Genomic DNA, 19,194 nt, shown 5'->3' with positions numbered 1-19,194 from the left:
TCTATGCCTTACTGATTGCTGAAGTCTCTAAATGGCCTTAATGTCAAATCTAAGGAGCTAAATTTTATAACAAGATCAATTTCCACAACATTTGTACTGCCAAATACATTTTTTAAAGGATGCATTAAATTTGAGTCTGTCAAAAGCATGATGGCTAACAGGTTCTTTCAGAAGAAAACAAGTAGTGCACTTGTGTGAATATTTATCTGACAGTAGCTTACAATACTAGATTATTACAAATGGCAGGGACCTAGCTCTACCAGTGAGGTGACACAGAAGAATTTATCATCAGAAGTAGGTAGCTTTGTAGAATATTGGTATTAATGTACCTACATTCTTCTGAAAAAATATGAGGATCCAAGCTCATTTATCATTTAGCAAGACACTCATCTGCCTGGTGCCTTCATCACCTAGACTTCTGAAGCTCTGCTGAAAATGAGATTGTTTTTTCCTTTAATGGCATTCAGTTGTTGCAGTGAGCAATTTGGCAATGTGCTGCATCACTTATGTATCTTTAAATTAAAAGGATGGGAGGTGCTTGAAATAAAAAATAAGTATATGCAAACTGCCATCTCTGAGAATTGATAGAGTAAATTTGCATGGTTTTATGTAATGTTTTGTCCCACCTCTGTGTCATGCAGCCCCTATGAGAAAAGGAAGTAAGTGGCCTTGGGTAATTTAATCAACTTAAAATTCCAGGGACTTCTTTTTGCCACCACTGCAGAAATATGTTCCTTGTAAATTTGATTCTGATATCTGTCATGAGACCCAAATACAATAGGTGGTATACATTAGACTGGGAGTTGGCAAACTATGACCCATGGGCTAAATCCAGCCTTGCCACCTGTTTTCATAAATGAAGTTTTACTGGAATATAATCACTCTATTCATTTGCATATTGTGTATGGCCACTTTTGTGCCACAATGTCAGAGTTGAGTAGTCATGATAGAGACTGCATTACCCACAGAGCTTAAAACCTTTGCTATCTGGCCTTTTATTTACCAGCAAAGATTGTTGATCCCTGCACTGCACCTCCAGTCTCACATACTCTCTAAATTTTCTTGTTCGGATCTGGCTAAAAGACCCAAAGGAACAGAAAGAAAATTAGGAAGCCAGAGGACATAGAAATGCCTAGAAAATACATTAGAAAAAAGATAATTACACACCTCCTATAGAGTGTCTTTTAAATGCTTTACTGGGAGCAGAAATAGAAAATTCAGTGGAGGATTTATGGAAAAGGAAGACGACGTTTCTTAGTAATCAGAAAGTTCTATTTTTTTGTTTTGTTTTGTTTTTTGTTTTGTTTTGTTTATTGTTTTGTTTTTCCCTCTCCCTTTCCCACATTGCTTCCGTCCTTTAACGCTGAGTTTATATTCTCAGGGGGTTACAGCACACACAAACCTACATGCTCCCCTGAGGAGCTGCAGAGGCTCTGCAAACAAAGAAGTAATTTCCAACAAATAATAAAGATACAAACTACTTTTAAAAAAAACTATTATGCAACTGGAGCAAGGGCTAAAATTGCCTTTGACAGATGGGCACCTCTAAAAAAATGGTGTAAAAAACCACTATGTTTCAGTGATATTATATTTAAAACATCTCTTTAGAAAATGGTTCAAGCATTTGGCTAAAAAATCTGTACTCATCACATGATTACCTTACATTATTTTACTTATAGTGAAAATACAGATATTATTTTTCTTTTCTAAATATTTTTTAAAAATCTTATGAAGATTGTTTTTTCATAAAAATTATCTAAAATGTTTAACAGTTGAAGATTATGTAGATGAATTAAAAATGATTTATAGTAAAAAGAACTACAATAAAATTAATATTGAATAGCATTCCATTTTTAGATTATCTAAAATGTCGTATGTAATGAGAAAAATTTTGGAATTATTTCCAGAGCTTGGTCCAATTAATTTACTACATGGTCCATAGAGTTTGCCATAGTTCCCTCTTTTCTATTCCATTCTTATTTAGGTCATTACGTAACTTCCAACGATGCTTCCTGTCTCTGCTTGTCTACCTGCTCCAGTCCCCGCTGCCCTGCACAGCCACATTAATCTTCATGAAGTACAGCTTTTCTCAGATGTCTCAGAAACATTGAACAACCCTCCACTAATAACCAACTTAATTATTAAGTTTTCTTCTAGGCAATTCTTTTTCACAATTCATTGTACTACGTTTGCCTAACTTATTTTTCAAGCTTTTTCTCCCGACAAGATTTTGTTTTTATATGTTCACTTATAGTCCAGGTAGACTGACCAAGTGGTTCCTTGAAGTATTTTACTTATTTCTTTTCCTTTGGTATTATCTGTAGCTGACTGTCTAAATGACTCTTTTGTTGGTTCCCCAGGGATAGCAGAGCAGCATGAACTAGAGCTAGACCGCTAGTTTTGAACTTGCTGTTCTGCTGCTGGTTGCCCAGATGATATTGGTTGAATTATTCAATTTCTCTGGACGTAAGCTTTCATATCTAGGACAGGGATAATACTTCTACAGATGCCAAGAAAATAACTTGAGTCTATATGTATACAGCACTTAGACAAGCACCTGCCATGTGTTAAAACACTACATTGTTATAGCTTAGAGGCTATGAGTACCACTTTTGAATCAAACCTATGACCACTGGCTCTGCTACTTACTAGCTAGGCAACTTTGAGCATATTACTTAACCTCTTCAAATCTGTTTGTAAAATGGGCGTAATACCAATAAAAATATGGTTGCTGTAAAATTAAGTGCTATAGGCAAAGAATTTTGCCTAGTCTGTAGATCATAATAACTCCTCAATTATATTAGTTGCTTCTATTATAATTTTCATTATTCCCATTGTTTTGTGTTGCTACTATTAATATTCTAGACTTCTAAAGAACTTGACTATACATGTAATTGCCGTAGTCTTTTCTATCCTGACTACTATAAAGTTGAAGATTATTGGTTGCTGCCCCTCTGCCAAATTCCTATGTACTTACTATATCAAATAGAAAGCAGTATATACCTACTTAGTTCTTCAGGCTTTCTGAGTAGAAGCAAGGCTAATAAAAACCCTTACAGATATATTTAGTTTAAGGGGATTTCCTGCTGGTAGTACTTCACACCCACTTTATGAGGTAAGTCAGGAAAATATTAGCATATATCTAACAATGAAGTCTGGAGTTCACCCTCACAAATTATATTCTGCCCTGTATCTGCAAGCTTTGTTTTTGTCCAGCTATCTTACTTGTTTCCTTTTTAAAGCCAGGGACTCTTCCTTTTACATCTTTACATGCCGTTGGCTTTGAAGACCGACCTGTCTGGCTCTGTTTTCAGGCCTATGTCTGATATATTTATCTAATTATTAGACCCTAAAACTCCTTAATTAAAGAAACAAGAATTATGCCTGTTAACTTTTATTATTGTGATATTAAATACATAAAGCCCTAACATATGATAGACATCTAATAAAGGTGACCACCTTTTTTATCCTTCATTGCCTCTGCCTGTGGAAATTAGCATAATATAGACTGGGAAGTCCATAAACATTAAAGTAAATTTAGTCAAATAGCTCAGTATCCTTTAACATACTAACATCTTAAAGTTGCTGCTAACTGTATGTACTATATAAATTTAGGACTTTTGTCTCTTGTTCATCTATTTTAAATTATTTTTTGTCAAAATCTTATTTGAAAATGAAAAACATTAGTTAATAGTAAGTTCATCTTTATCTTCTCATAATATTTATCTCATAACATTATATATCTTTATCTTCTCATAGTATTATATATTTACATATGTAAAAATTTGAAATGTTAACCTTTAGGTAACAGGAAGAGATTGATGTTTTTAAACAAATAAGTGATAAGATAAATTTAGCATTGTAGAAAAATAAATTTGATTTAATATTTGAGACAAAGCAAAGAAAGAATCAAAATACAATTTTTAGATATTTTGAGGCTCAACTAAGTTAAAGTAGGCAAATCAGGAGGAATTCTAAATTGGGATTGTTTGATGAAATCAAGTTCAGATGCATAGTATAAGAAGAGAGGTACTCCGAATGGAAAAGTACACACAAAATTGAAGACTCTCAAACAGATATGACAATAGAGACAGTCAAGATTTAAGATAGTTTTGGAGATGAAAGCTGAAATTGTGGTGTTATAATAGCCCTGTGAAAACTTATAATAGAAAAAAATACAAAATATAGCTGGAGGAAAATTGTTAATTTGGGAGCAAATTTTAATGGAGGAGACTGCATTCTGGAAGGGAGAGGATTTCATAGATTTATTTTAGGGGTAATATCTGCTGCCCAAGTGACATATGAAACAATCATATTCTGTTGTCTAGATCTTAAGTGTATATTTTTTGTAAAAGAAAATCTCAAACAAAATCTAGATAGGAAATGAAATATATTTTTGCTTCATTATATTTACAGATCTATGTGTGTAATTCTGTTCTGTACCAGATATATTGCTTAAAACATTTTAATTTATTTGGAATATAAAACAGACACATTTTCTAAAGATCTGGTTTCAAACATATAAGGGATCAGTTCCTGCTTAATGAGTAAGGAGCTACTTTTTAACTGACTAAATCCCCAGAAATATCTCCTAAAATCTTTTCCTGCCTCCCAGTGTGTTTTCTGTCTTTCAGTAAACTATACTCCTGTCTTCACAACTATAACTTCTTACTTTTGGGTGAAGTCTTAGAAAGAAGTGACAGAATATGTGGAGGAAAGAATATTCTTACATGATTCCTATCAATCCTGTTTCCAAGAAGAAACTATTCTGATAAATAAAGGAAAACTAGGGTCCTTCATTTTGTTTATGCTGCTGACAAACATTTGCTTCCTTAGGAGTGTCATTAACTAAAAAATAAAAGGCAGAGGATGTGGCAGGGATTGTGTGCAGCTTCTAGAAGTCCATTAAGTTTCAGAGGAGGAAAGATAAGAGGAGAAATTTGGGCCACAGAAACCTCGTGGGTATATGTACTTGACATAAGGGCTCAAATATTCTCATATATCATGCTCTCAGCTTACTCCCTGTAATTTTAGAAAATCATGAACCTCAGATCCACACGGGTGCCAGATGACTGACCTGGAAGGCCCATGTTTAAGTGCATTTGTGCCTTTTCTTCTCTCCTTGTAATATCCATTGGAAAAAGAGTGTAGGGAAAGTCAGCAAATCCATGATTGGCATTGCCAGTGGCATGACTTTAGTCAGTTACTCTCCTAACCTTAATTTCTCCAACATTAAATTAAAATACTGAACTTGAAAAGACCTTTTTTTTAATATTCAAAAGGCATGATAGTCTTTTGCATTCAGGAGATTCTATATAAATGCTAGAGAGAGGTAGTGAGGTCCATTAGATTATGTTCAACTCTCTTTACAGATGTGGGACACACTGAAAGACCAAGGAAGAGACAGTGAGAAAGTTAAACATCTTGACAGGCAGAGTACAGAGATTTCTGAAGTCACAAATGGCATCAGCACTAACTGTGACCACAAGAGGTTCTGGTGCAGTGCAACCATCTGGCTTAGACATCTGCTTCAAGGGCTTCAATAAGGAATCCTCCTAATCTCTAATTTAGTTGACTTAATTTGTCTAGTTGGAAACACCTGTAATGCTGAATTTCTACAATTCACCATTATGGAAGTGTTACAATATTAATAGTTAGTATGGCTCAGGCACCAACAAATTGAATCGGAGGTATGACAACAACGGGTGCTCTGTACCTGTGCAGAACAGCAAAATATATTGGCTGTGGGCACCAGTTACTATTTTAGTTGGTTATTTATTACTCTGCAAAGGCATATATTGTAGCTATATTATTTAATCCAAAAATATTGCAATATAAATGACCTCCAGAAATTACAACATGGGCTAAATTACAACAAAGGGCATCAGCTTTTATTTTCAAGTAGTTTACAACATCCAGTACTGCTGCACAAGAGGAAGAAAGTGAGAACATTAGAAGCAAAATATCTCTTGTTCTCTTTGATACACAATCTCTGTGATTCTTAACATGTGAGGTGTTCTCCCCCTATACCAAGAATAGAAATAAGTAGGAAAGGTTTCAGGCTTATTTGTAGATGTTGAGAAGAAGAAAGAAAAGATCACTTGAAATAACAAATTTCTCATCCTCCAGCAACCTGAACCTTCTATCTGGCACTCACACCAGTTGTATCTGCACCTCTCCAACTCTGTTAGTATCCGTGACAGTGTAAAATAAAAACTCACTTTATATGGATGTTTATAAGTCAGAGGTACTGTTGAAGAATGAATGTCAACATTTGAAGAAAGATGAAAAAATAAAAAGCCCATCACTATATTCTCTATTTGGTTTCTAAGCAATGCAGCCTATTCTTTATTTGGTTTCTAAGAAATACGAGGCAGAAGGAATAAACGAGGGTCCTTTCTGTGTCCTTACTCTACCAAATTGATCAACAACATGGTTTCATATAAAGGAAAAGTGTGATTTTCCATCTTCAACAATGAAGAGAAATAGTCTTAACTCAAATCTTGAGATTATTACAAGTTATTGCAAAGAACATCTGCAGCTTCCCTAGTAAAAGCCTTTGGGTCATAGGATATTATAGAAAATAATCACAAAGATCTGTTTCTGCTAGAAGGATTTAGCAGCCTCTATTTTACACTAAATGGGGAATCCATAACAGAAAAGGCCCCAAATGTGGAAAAGATCTCAATCCTAATTAACTATTCCTATAAGGCTTTCTACAAAGCCAGTGACAATCTTACTAAGTAGGCAATTTGTATTTACATTTTCCTTGCCAGAAAATTATAAGGGTGGTGGTGTCAAAACACAGTAATTAATGTTTTTCAACCAACAAAATCCAAAGCGAATTTTAGGATTCTTAGATATGATTTGTAACCCAATATAGGGTGTTAATTTTTCAGTGGGAGTATAATTGTCAAAACTATAATGAACTCAGAAGGAAAAACATGATTTAAAATTATTAATTTGTACCCAGCATAGCTTTTTAGGAATATACCTATAGAAATAAATCAAGGCTCAAATCACTTTCATTTTTAATCCTTAGGCCATGTGTATGATCAAGAGATAGAAAATAATATAGCCTAAAATATACAAATAATGTTGCAAAAAAAATGATAGAACTCCCTGAGGCTGAGATGGCAGTTTGTCATTTTTTGCCACTGCTGTCCTCCCCGTGTCTACAGCATAAATTGCATAAAGATCATGGCATTTTTTACTCCAACAGAGCCTAGAGGAAACTTTAAAATACTTTATGATATAATACTTTACAGCAGCTAGAAGCCATCTCAAAATGGCACAGAGAGAAACCTATTTTCATCCTTGTAAGTGTTACAAAAGACATTAGTCATGATGTTAATTATAAAGTACAGGTTTGGATATAATTCTGAGTATTGTAGCCAATAGAAGAAACTGCATCTGTTCTAAAATGACTTAAAATTTAAACATAATGCTAGAAGAAGGATGGCTTATTCAAACTTCAACTGCAGAAGAAGAATATACACAATTTTAAAAGGTGACATCTTACATAACTATGGGAAATAAATGTAATATTTTAACAGTATTTACATACCACTACCTTTTTCCTTTCTATGAATAGTTGAACCGTAATAGTGTTATATCCATCCTATAGTTTCACAATACATTTCATTAACCTTGCATGTTTCGGTTATTTTAAATATTAGTCACATTTCAAGAAACAAAACTCTGCAATGCATCCTGGTAAATTAGTCTCTAAAAAATGGGGACTAGAGCATGAAACTCAAAGAAGAATGTTTAATGGAATACAAATATCCAGTCTAAAAACTCTAATAAAAATCTGCCTTCTTTGGGTAAAGGCTCTTGGCTATTACACAAAAAACCACACGTGGCTCCCCTCAAAATGCATTATAGATCAGGCTCATAATCTTCCCTTGCCCAAAAATGGCACAAGAATTGATTTCAATTATCATTTAATACCTATTTCCCTCTCCTGTCAAAAAACGTTCCATACACATGAAACTGAGGGTTGGCAGCCTGAACTCATTTATGGAACTTTTAAGGACTATTGATTTACCAGTGAATTTTCTAGTTCTCTCATTGTTACTGGAAGGATGCCTCAGAGTCTGAATTAGATGATAGGATAGTCTGGAATGCTGGTAGGCTTACTTAGGGCTGATGAAAAGAGAAACTTCTCAAAAATTTGTCAAAATGCATTTTAAAAATTAGGTTAGCACGATTGATTATAGAGTCAAAATTTCTCATGTCGTGCTGAGCTGAATTTTAATTATATCTCTTCTTGCTTTGTTGGTCCCAATACACCTCCTTGATGTCTGGGTGTTAACCCTTAGAGAAAATATGAAGTAATTTAAAAATAAATTAAGCGTATGCCTTTAGAAGCTAGAAACTGTTTTGTCTACCTGAAGTGTCTTTGTTTTTGTTTTTTATCTGCTTTTTTAAAAGCTACACCAACATATGAGTTACAACAGAGTGCTTACAGAAGCAGATTTTTATGTTGTCAGTGTGTTTCCATAGGGTGAAATGTTCTGACAGACACTTCCAGAAGCTGTGTGCCTTTACCTGCACATAACAGTGACCTTTGTTACTGTTACACTATGTAACCTTTGTTAAAAGGACAGCATTTCCACAAGGAAATTAACAGCACTAACTTGGTTCTAGCTAAGCACTGAACAGACTTTTAGTACCAGCAAGAAACTAAGGTTATACATTCAGTTTTTTCTTTAAACAATCTCTCTCTGCTCTGTCCCCCCATAGAAATGGGTATTTTCCTATAAATATTGCCATTATTTTCCTCTTCAGGGTGGGATGCAAAGTTTGTGGGGCCTCAAAATTATATAATTTTGCACTCCGTCTTTAAGAAAAAGATTTAAAAATTATGTATACATAGTTGGCAGGAAAGTGAATATTCATTTTGAATGAGAAAAGCAATAACAAACAACTGTAAATTTTCTAAACCTGAAAACACTATTAACACCATAAAATCTAGAAAACAATATAGAATTTCTGTTTTGTTAGTCAACAAATCCGTATGCATTTTGGAGGTCTACGTTTTGATCATCTTCTAATATGACAATGATTTTGATAATATTTTCTATAGTGAGGAAACAAAATTAAGGATTTTTCTCTAGCTTGTTGATAGAAAAAAAAAGAGTTGTTATGGATAGTTTTAAAAAGTGCATTTCTGTTTCACAACTCATTGCTGGTTATGTTATAGCCATTAGCATTGTTCTGATATTTGGGGAGACTTCTGTCAAGTCTCTTTCATAGCTGAGCTAAATGATATGAAAGAGTTTTCCACAGAGCATATTCTGGCCCAATACAATTCAAACCTTATTTCTCCTCCACTAACCACATCCTTCCCGTATCAGTGTTGTAGTTCACAATTGAATAGCAGTAAAACCTCTATCTGTGAATACTTGCGTCACAACACTATGTGAGATGGTAGGAATATTCCTGGAAATATTTCTACAACAGAACAGTAGCAATATCTAAATAATGCAAACCAAATATTCCTCTAAACCCAAACTAAATGAATTTCTAACTAACTCTTCTTCACAGATAGTCATGCCCACTGTACCACCATTTGACCCAAAAGGCAGTGTGACAGGCGAGGATGTCACCTGAAGATTGCAGCTAAAATACCTTACTTTTGCAACAAAGAGAGATGACCATGTAAACACATTTATAATCCCCTCCCACAGCCATGGAGGGAGCTTCTTTAGTGTCAAAGTCACTCCTTCACTGTCCACCCCTCCCCACTATGGCCTTCCTTCGTGTGCCTCTTCCTTTACCCATTCCCACGTACAAACATAACTTTGAGTGAGGCCTGCTTGCTTTTTCTTTCTCCTCCCAAATGCATTTGCCATCAAACTCTATTGTTTTTACCTTCAGCTTTACCTTTGGCCTGAATACCTCCAATCCCATCCCTGTTGCCATAGCTAGGGCCACATCTCAGTCAGTCTCACTATTGTCAATTCCCTAAATCTTCTCCTTCCTTCATCCTCTTCTTTAATCCACCCTAGACAACTGAGAATTATAAAATTCCCCAAAACCTCAGGTTGCCTTCTGCTATGAAATCTTCAGGTGGCATTTTATTATAAGTGAAGTTACAACCTCAGCCTTGAGGGTATATGTAACTCTTCTCTACTTTTCTCTCCATTATTTCCCTGCTATCTTAAACTCTGTTTCACCAAATTGTTCTTCCAGATTCTTTAGACTTGCTTTGAAGGTTTCCTTTTCTTGTCTTTGCTTTTACCATCCCTTCTGCATGGAGTTTTCTCCCTCTTCTCTCTGCTTCTAAATGTTATAACTATTATCCTAGTCTCCTTGCAGTTGTTTTTCTTACCCTCTTAGAGGTTTTCTAAAACAGCCATATAGCCATCGGTGATAATTCTCTTTCCTGGAGCATGCATAGTTTCTATTTGGTACTTATTATATGCTGTGTTCTACTGTCATTATATATATATATGTTTATATATGTGTTCATGTACATATGTATAAGCTTTTCCCCCAAATATTGTAAGTAGGTTCAATTTAAAGCACTTTACTTAGAACTAAAAAGACAAAGCAAATTTAAGAAACACTGCCTTTAGGATGTATAAAATCTTGTAAGTGAGATAATAGCAAATGACTTCTAATAGAGGGCAGAGTAAGAGCCCTATATAGCAAATACATACATGTTGATTGTTGAACTAATGCTATCTCTCCCACTAGATGGCATACTTTTTAGAGTAGAGACAGTTTCTCTTTAACTACAGTTTTTATATTTCCAGCACTTAGTTTCTGGGGGTATTGAGTTCTCTGTAGTTGGAGGTCTTCATGCAGGTATAAGTACTGGGAGATGTCCTAAGTATTGCTGAGGGGACTGAAACACTGGCTAGTGGTCTAGATGGGAGTATGAAGTACAAATGATCTGTGTGAAACTGTGAGTTCTTTGTGAGATAAGTACTCTACAGGACACTTTATGGTTCTTTACCGAGAGGAAACACAACGTATCAGAGAATTTGTAGAGACAGAAAAGTGGATGCAATTCTCAGCTCCAAGCTTCAGTTTCTTTACCTACTAAAATAGTAAAATCTAAAACTAGCCGATAGTATTATCCTGAGATTAAGTGAGTTAATGCACAGTGACTGGAACCCAGGAGGTATTCAAAAGTTTTAGTTTTAATTTATTCTCTTTTAACATATTATCCACTGGTAGAGCTGATAATGCTTAATATTTTGTCCTATGGGAGTTTTCGTTGAAATATTACTTTTGATTCTCCAAATCTACTTCAATCATGAAGATGGACCTATAAAATGTAAATTTACTCGTCTTAGCAGAAGGTCAATGAAAAAAAGCTTTCAAATATTTAAAGTCTGAGTTACGATGTGTAACAAACTAAAATTCAAAATTTTTTTAAGACTCAGCTAACACTAATGATGGTTTTAAGCAGCATTCTCAATTACAGTAAGCTGTTTCTTGTCAGGCCAGCTGCAAGGAGTGGATTTGATTACCCAAATACATTCTATGTGGTCAGAAATTTAATGCCGAGGCTCAGCAGGGGAGAAAGAAGTCTGAAGAGTGAATTGACTCATAGAGTGATTTATAATAAAAGGAAGCTTTTCTAAGAATTTTTATCTGAAAGTTAAGAACTCCTTTGAGATTTTCACCATCAACTCAACATGGTGCTATTATTTTGTTATTGAAACACTTAAACTTTTGTTTTTCTTACCCCTTGCAGAGGAATCAATAGTCTAAAATTAGAGCAGAGAGTAGCAGCTCTTGAGTGCTAATCTGGGTTGGGCACTAAGGATTTCAAAGATTGCAGCCAGCAGCCTATCAGCCATGTATTAAACCTTACTCATTAAATTGTTTTTAGAAACAAAAATAATGAAAATATAATACAGGACAGGTTTTCATAAAATACGCTATAAACAGTTTTTCAAAAATTATCTATATACTTTTTACTATTATCAATAGTATGTTCTCCTAGATACATTTTGGGATGTCTGCCAAGCTCATAATACATTTTCCTCTCTAAAAGTTAGTGTTTCTCCATATGTCCTTGGGGCTGGGTCCCCAGTAACTATGTTTATATTGTGCAAACTTCTCTCCTCCCCTCCCCTTGCCATTGGTGACTGATGAGTGGTAGATCCCAGACCTAATTTCAGTTGACTTCTTCCCAATGGTTAGAGGTGACTGATTAGTGCTAGACACCTGACAACCCTGGCTGAATGCCATTTTCCCACCTGGGGATATGGCACAGAACTGAGAGGCTAGTATCTGTTGGTGACTAGAGCTGAACATAAAAACATGGCAGCCCTGGGTGCTATATGTAATTCACATTGTCAGAGAAGCCAAAAAAAATCCAGTATGTAGATAAAATGGAAAGGAAACACATATGCAGAGAAAACAGAGATGAGATAAGAAGAGAGATTCCTTATAGTTTTCTAATTCCTTTCTTTCTTTCTTTCTTTCTTTTTTTTTTTTTTGAGACGAGTCTCTCTCTGTCACCCAGGCTGGAGTGCAGTGGCGCGATCTCGGCTCCCTGCAAGCTCCGCTTCCCAGGTTCAAGTGATTCTCCTGCCTCAGCCTCCCGAGTAGCTGGGATTACAGGTGCCCGCTACCATGCCCGGCTAACTTTTTGTACTTTTAGTAGAGATGGGGATTCACCGTGTTAACCAGGATGGTCTCGATCTCCTGACTTCGTGATCCACCCACCCCGGCCTCCCAAAGTGCTGGGATTGCAGGCATAAGCCACCATGCCCGGCTGGTACAGACCCTTCTTAAGCCCAGATAGCATTCCTAGCATTCCTGTGGCAGGATTTTATGAACCTATATTCATATGACACTTCCCCCAAAGCCAGCTTTTTAAAAATTTTACTAAATGAAGTTCAAAGTGCTTCTGCTTTTTGCAATCAATAATGCCTAAGTAATTCACAAAAAATAGATTATTAATATCTATGACTTCAAAGGGTCCATAACTTATCGCAAGCAACAATTAAGGAATAGTATATATGATAAAATTTTATGTAATAGTTACCTTTTATTAACAACAATATTCTAGGTATTTATGCATGCTTGTAAGTGCTTATGAATATTTATTTTTAATCTTCAATAGAGTCTTGAGAGGCTGAAACGATTATTCCCATTATATAGAAGAGATCCAAACCTCAAAGTGTTTACAAAATTACACAGGTAGTGTCACAGCTAGAATTCAGACCTTGAGGTGCTGCTGCCTGTTTCGAAATGCCACATCCTGTCCACACAGTGACACTCAGGAATCTCAAACTGAACCTTCAACTTCCCTCATGATATATTCATTTCAACAAACAGTGTCTCAATTTAACCCAGTCGTTCAGTCTAATCACCTTCACTTCATAAACACATTCCTTTACTCCTCTCTTTCACACATCCACATATTTTCCATCATCAAATCTTAACAGATGATTTTTGCAGTACACTTAGAATTGAACCTTCTCTCATCCCCTCCATCATCCTGTCATGGGGTGGGAGGGGGGGCACTGCAACCAGTTAACAGCCTCCTTGTTTCCACTTGTGTGCCTACCTCCACCCTCATGTTCTACTATCCATGATGTAGGCAGAATAAACCTTTTAAAATATAAATCTAATCATGCCACTTTCCTCCTCTGCACCCTTCAACAGCACCATGAACTGGCCTGTCCACTGCCCTCACACATTCTGCTCCAGCTTTAATGTCCTCCTTGCTGATCCCCAAATATTTCAAACAGGTTCCACTTCAGGGCATTTATGCTTGCAGTTTCCTCTACCAGGGATATTGTTTACAGAAGCAGCCAATTGGCCAAGATCCTCAATTCATTTAAGCATTTGCTCAAACGTCTCCACTTCAGAGAGACCTTCCCTAACTGCCCATTTCCTGGAAGTGGACTCTCCTCATCTCTCTCCAGAGCACTTATCTCTACCTCACTAATTTTCATTCATTTGTTTACATATGTTTGTTTTCTGTCTCTTCCCACTAAAATATAAGCTTTATGAAAGCAGACATTTGGTTTGATTTGTTCACAGATATGTCTCCAGGACCTTCAGAACACACCTAAAATAAGATGGAGGCTCAGTGAGTCACTGATTGAATAAATAAAAGCAAGTGGGTACTTTAAAATCTAAGTAATAATTTCAGATTACCTAATATTTAATATTTTACTATTTTCTGTTATCTTTTCTAAGGAACATACTCACCTCTTAAATTTTCCCATTTAGAATATAACCCTTTCACCCACATTTCCATAAACTCTTTATGCTTTTGTTGATTACTCTTGACTCATATTCTACTGATGTATTCACTATAAATTGGAACGCACATGAGAGGCTACAAATGTTTTGCCAGTCTTCTCTTTCACAGTCCCAAATATGCTGTGTAAATTCTTCTATTAATAACAATGTTAACTACTATTACCTGAAAAGTTTTTCTCTCTTCTTAATTTTTAAAAACTGATCTGTTTAAGCCTCTATTTGGAGGAAAAAAACACCATAGTGACAACATACATAAAGATTGTTGAGCTAAACAGTTCCTCAAAGATAAAAAGTGATCCTACCACCCTTGTTGTAGATTTTTAATTCATTTAAACAAGTCCTTATTTTTCACATACTATATCTCTGGCAAGAAATGGCAGAACCAGGGCTAGTCCCTGAGTTTTTTTGACTTGTGGGTTTGTTTGCAGAGTAGAATATGATTTCTGTTTCTGGTTTTGCAATTTTAAGATTGTCTGAGGTTTTAAATATTGATACTTGATGTAGTAAAGATGCTTAGATGAACACATTTCATCTGTTCCAGTAGAAGTGGATTTTTACACTTACTTCACTCTTATAGATATTAGTCAATATTTCATATTTAAGCAGTAACATTATTCCTAAAATGAATACATGCTAAAAATTAATATACTCAATAGTAGCTATAAACTATGTTCACTTTATTTTATAGTTAAATTTTGATTATTAACCAGTCCATATGTTTTGAGTGCCCAGTATGTGACAGTAACTGTATTTGAAGAGTTTATGTTTAATGAGCAATAATTTACATAAGAAATTGAAGAGGACAGCATGTTTATGGATAGTTGAATGAAACAAATACCTAGATCAGGAGACGGACATGCTGGAGAGGTTAAAGGCAAAATAAATCTTTTTCATAGTACAATGATCTGGCTTGCATCAGTTAAATTTAACGTTTGCAGAAGACCATGGTGGATAAGCTTTTTGATGTACTGCTGGATTCGGTTTGCCAGTATTTTATTGAGGAGTTTGGCATCGGTGTTCATCAGGGATATTGGTCTAAAATTCTCTTTTTTTCTTGTGTCTTTGCCAGGCTTTGGCATCAGGATGATGCTGGCCTCATAAAATGAGTTAGGGAGGATTCCCTCTTTTTCTATTGATTGGAATAGTTTTAGAAGGAATAGTACCAGCTCCTCCTTGTACCTCTGGTAGAATTCGGCTGTGAATCCATCTGGTCCTGGATTTTTTTGGGGGATGCAAGCTGGTTCAACATACATAAATCAATAAATGTAATCCAGCATATAAACACAACCAACGACAAAAACCACATGATTATCTCAATAGATGCAGAAAAGGCCTTTGACAAAATTCAACAACCTTCATGCTAAAAACTCTCAATAAATTAGGTATTGATGGGATGTATCTCAAAATAATAAGAGCTATCTATGACAAAACCACAGCCAATATCATACTGATTGGGCAAAAACTGAAAGCATTCCTTTGAAAACTGGCACAAGACAGGGATGCCCTCTCTCACCACTCCTTTTCAACATAGTGTTGGAAGTTCTGGCCAGGGCAATCAGGCAGGAGAAGGAAATAAAGGGTATTCAATTAGGAAAAAAGGAAGTCAAATTGTCCCTGTTTGCAGATGACATGATTGTATATCTAGAAAACCCCATCGTCTCAGCCCAAAATCTCCTTAAGCTGATAAGCAACTTCAGCAAATTCTCAGGATATAAAATCAATGTGCAAAAATCACAAGCATTCTTATACACCAATAACAGACAAACAGAGAGCCAAATCATGAGTGAACTCCCATTCACAATTGATTCCAAGAGAGTAAAATACCTAGGAATCCAACTTACAAGGGATGTGAAGGACCTCTTCAAGGAGAACTACAAACCACTGCTCAGTGAAATAAAAGAGGATACAAACAAATGGAAGAACATTCCATGCTCATGGGTAGGAAGACTCAATATCATGAAAATGGCCATACTGTGCAAGGTAATTTATAGATTCAATGCCATCCCCATCAAGCTACCAATGACTTTCTTCACAGAATTGGAAAAAAACTACTTTAAAGTTCATATGGAACCAAAAAAGAGCCCGCATCGCCAAGTCTATCCTAAGCCAAAAGAATAAAGCTGGAGGCATCACGCTACCTGACTTCTAACTATACCACAAGGCTACAGTAACCAAAACAGCATGGTACTGGTATCAAAACAGAGATATTGACCAATGGAACAGAACAGAGCCCTCAGAAATAATGACACATATCTACAACTATCTGATCTTTGACAAACCTGACAAAAACAAGAAATGGGGAAAGGATTCTCCATTTAATAAATGGTGCTGGGAAAGCTGGCTAGCCATATGTAGAAAGCTGAAACTGGATCCCTTCCTTACACCTTATACAAAAATTAATTCAAGATGGATTAAAGACTTACATGTTAGACCTAATACCAGAAAAACCCTAGAGGAAAACCTAGGCAATACCATTCAGGACATAGGCATGCGCAAGGACTTCATGTCTAAAACACCAAAAGCAATGGCAACAAAAGCCAAAATTGACAAATGGGATCTAATTAAACTAAAGAGCTTCTGCACAGCAAAAGAAACTACCATCAGAGTGAACAGGCAACCTACAGAATGGGAGAAAATTTTTGCAACTTACTCATCTGACAAAGGGCTAATATCCAGAATCTATAAAGAACTCAAACAAATTTAGAAGGAAAAAACAAACAACCCTATCAACAAGTGGGCAAAGGATATGAACAGACACTTCTCAAAAGAAGACATTTATGCAGCCAAAAGACACATGAAAAAATGCTCATCATCACTGGCCATCAAAGAAATGCAAATCAAAACCACAATGAGATACCATCTCACACCAGTTAGAATGGCCTTCATTAAAAAGTCAGGAAACAACAGGTGTTGGAGAGGATGTGGAGAAATAGGAACACTTTTACACTGCTGGTGGGACTGTAAACTAGTTCAACCATTGTGGAAGTCAGTTGGCGATTCCTCAGGGATCTAGAACTAGAAATACCATTTGACCCAGCCATCCCATTACCAGGTATATACCCAAAGGATTACAAATCATGCTGCTATAAAGATACATGCACACGTATGTTTATTGCAGCACTATTCACAACAGCAAAGACTTGGAACCAACCCAAATGTCCAACAATGATAGACTGGATTAAGAAAATGTGGCACATATACACCATGGAATACTATGCAGCCCTAAAAAAATGATGAGGTCATGTCCTTTGTAGGGACATGGATGAAGATGGAAACCATCATTCTCAGCAAACTTTCTTAAGGACAAAAAACCAAACACCGCATGTTCTCACTCATAGGCGGGAAGTGAACAATGGGAACACAGGAAGGGGAACATCAAACACCAGGGCCTGTTGTGGGGTGAAGGGAGGGGGGAGGGATAGCATTAGGAGATATACCTAATGTAAATGACGAGTTAATGGGTGCAGCACACCAACATGGCACATGTATACATATGTAACAAACCTGCACATTGTGCACATGTACCCTAAAACTTAAAGTATAATAAAAAAAAAAACATTTACAGAAGACTTCCTATTGTTACACTATTAGTAAATTTTCCCTTTTTACAAGTTTCACAATCTAGTCAGAGAAATGGACCCAAGGACCACAATGTAATTAGTGGAATACTGACAATCAGAACTAAATGTTAAAAGGTGTTTAGATACATAAGATGACCAAAAGATACAGTAGATAGGAAGGGAGGGGGATGCTTGGAAACACTGCATTTTGTCTGTTCATTGTATATTTTTTTGAATTTCTTATGCCAATCCACATCTTTAATATGGTGAAAGAAAGAGTCAGGATATATAAATGAAAGACCAGCCACATGGTCTTACAATATTCCCAAAGTTTATAATATAATCATATTATATTTGTCAAATATTTCTGAGTTTTATGCTAATCTTTATCAAGTTCCAGAATCCCTGAATACATGGCAATTCACCTTTTGTTTATAATTATTTCTCATTTGAAATCTCCTCCAACTTCCTAAGGATAAGTTTGATTCTTAAAATACAAGCTCCTTAACTAGCACTAACAGTGATGACACCTGCAAAACGAAACCTTTTCTCAAAATGCTCTCATTTAAATGCACTGCTTAAATTCTGTTGTAAATGACATTCGTTTCTGCAACAAACATTACCTGTTATATTCACGGTATATGAACGGTTTGAGATGTAGCTTGTTAACTAATCAATTTAACGCATCCTTACAACTTATTTCTTAAGAGTACTTACATATTCTTCATAAGCTTCATGGGCTGGAGGAGGAGGTGCCCTGTATCCCGGCACTGTTGGTGCCCCCCGGGCTCGAGGAGTAGGGACACCTCTTGCTACAGGTGGCACTGGAAGGGCTCCACGGGTTACAGTGCTTCCCCGAGGGGTGAGAACACCTCGTCCAGGTGGTGGGGGAGGAGGAATGGCACCCCCACGGCCCCTAAGAGAAACAAATCATGTATAGATGAGAAACAGATGATGAGAGAAAAGGGCCTATCACAGAAAAAGCTTTCATCTCACAGCCTCCATACAATGAAATAAATACAAATTTCTCTTTCTCTCTGTGTGTGTGTGTGTATGCGTTTAATAGAAATCATATAAGATATAAAGTGTGTTGATATCTATAGAAGACAATAATTGTAAACGCTGACTATGAGTAGTTCTTATAAAAACCATGTAAAATACTTTGTAATTGTCTTTTATATAACTAAAAACCCAAAGCCAAAAAAAAAAACCCAAACAAAAACCCACTCTGAATATAACCCCATTAAATTCCAAATTCTCCAAGAAGACACAAATCAGAGCATTGTCTGATATATGACTCACTGGACCATCTCTGAAACTGAGCGGTTTCAGATGTCTCCATCTCCTCTATGCTGGGGATTACAGATAGTGATGGACAATGCTGTCA

At 35.9% G+C, this 19,194-nt stretch overlaps 1 protein-coding gene across 5 annotated transcripts in view; it reads right to left on the bottom strand.

Annotated features, from left to right (window-relative positions):
• KHDRBS2 (KH RNA binding domain containing, signal transduction associated 2) overlaps positions 1 to 19,194 on the bottom strand; it is a 677,326-nt gene that overhangs the window by 240,768 nt on the left and 417,364 nt on the right. For all 5 annotated transcript variants that reach the window (XR_004029312.1, XR_004029313.1, XR_004029315.1 and 2 more), the window contains exon 6: positions 18,525 to 18,723. Coding sequence is in view for 1 of the 5 variants with exons in the window: in XM_030809415.1 (XP_030665275.1) it covers positions 18,525 to 18,723 (199 nt within the window). In the remaining 4 variants the exon portion in view is untranslated. The remainder of the gene's footprint in view (positions 1 to 18,524; positions 18,724 to 19,194) is intronic.

Source organism: Nomascus leucogenys, chromosome 3 (genome assembly GCF_006542625.1).
Source record: "Nomascus leucogenys isolate Asia chromosome 3, Asia_NLE_v1, whole genome shotgun sequence".
Classification (NCBI taxonomy): Eukaryota; Metazoa; Chordata; class Mammalia; order Primates; family Hylobatidae; genus Nomascus; species Nomascus leucogenys.
This window is presented reverse-complemented; position numbering and strand designations above follow the sequence as displayed.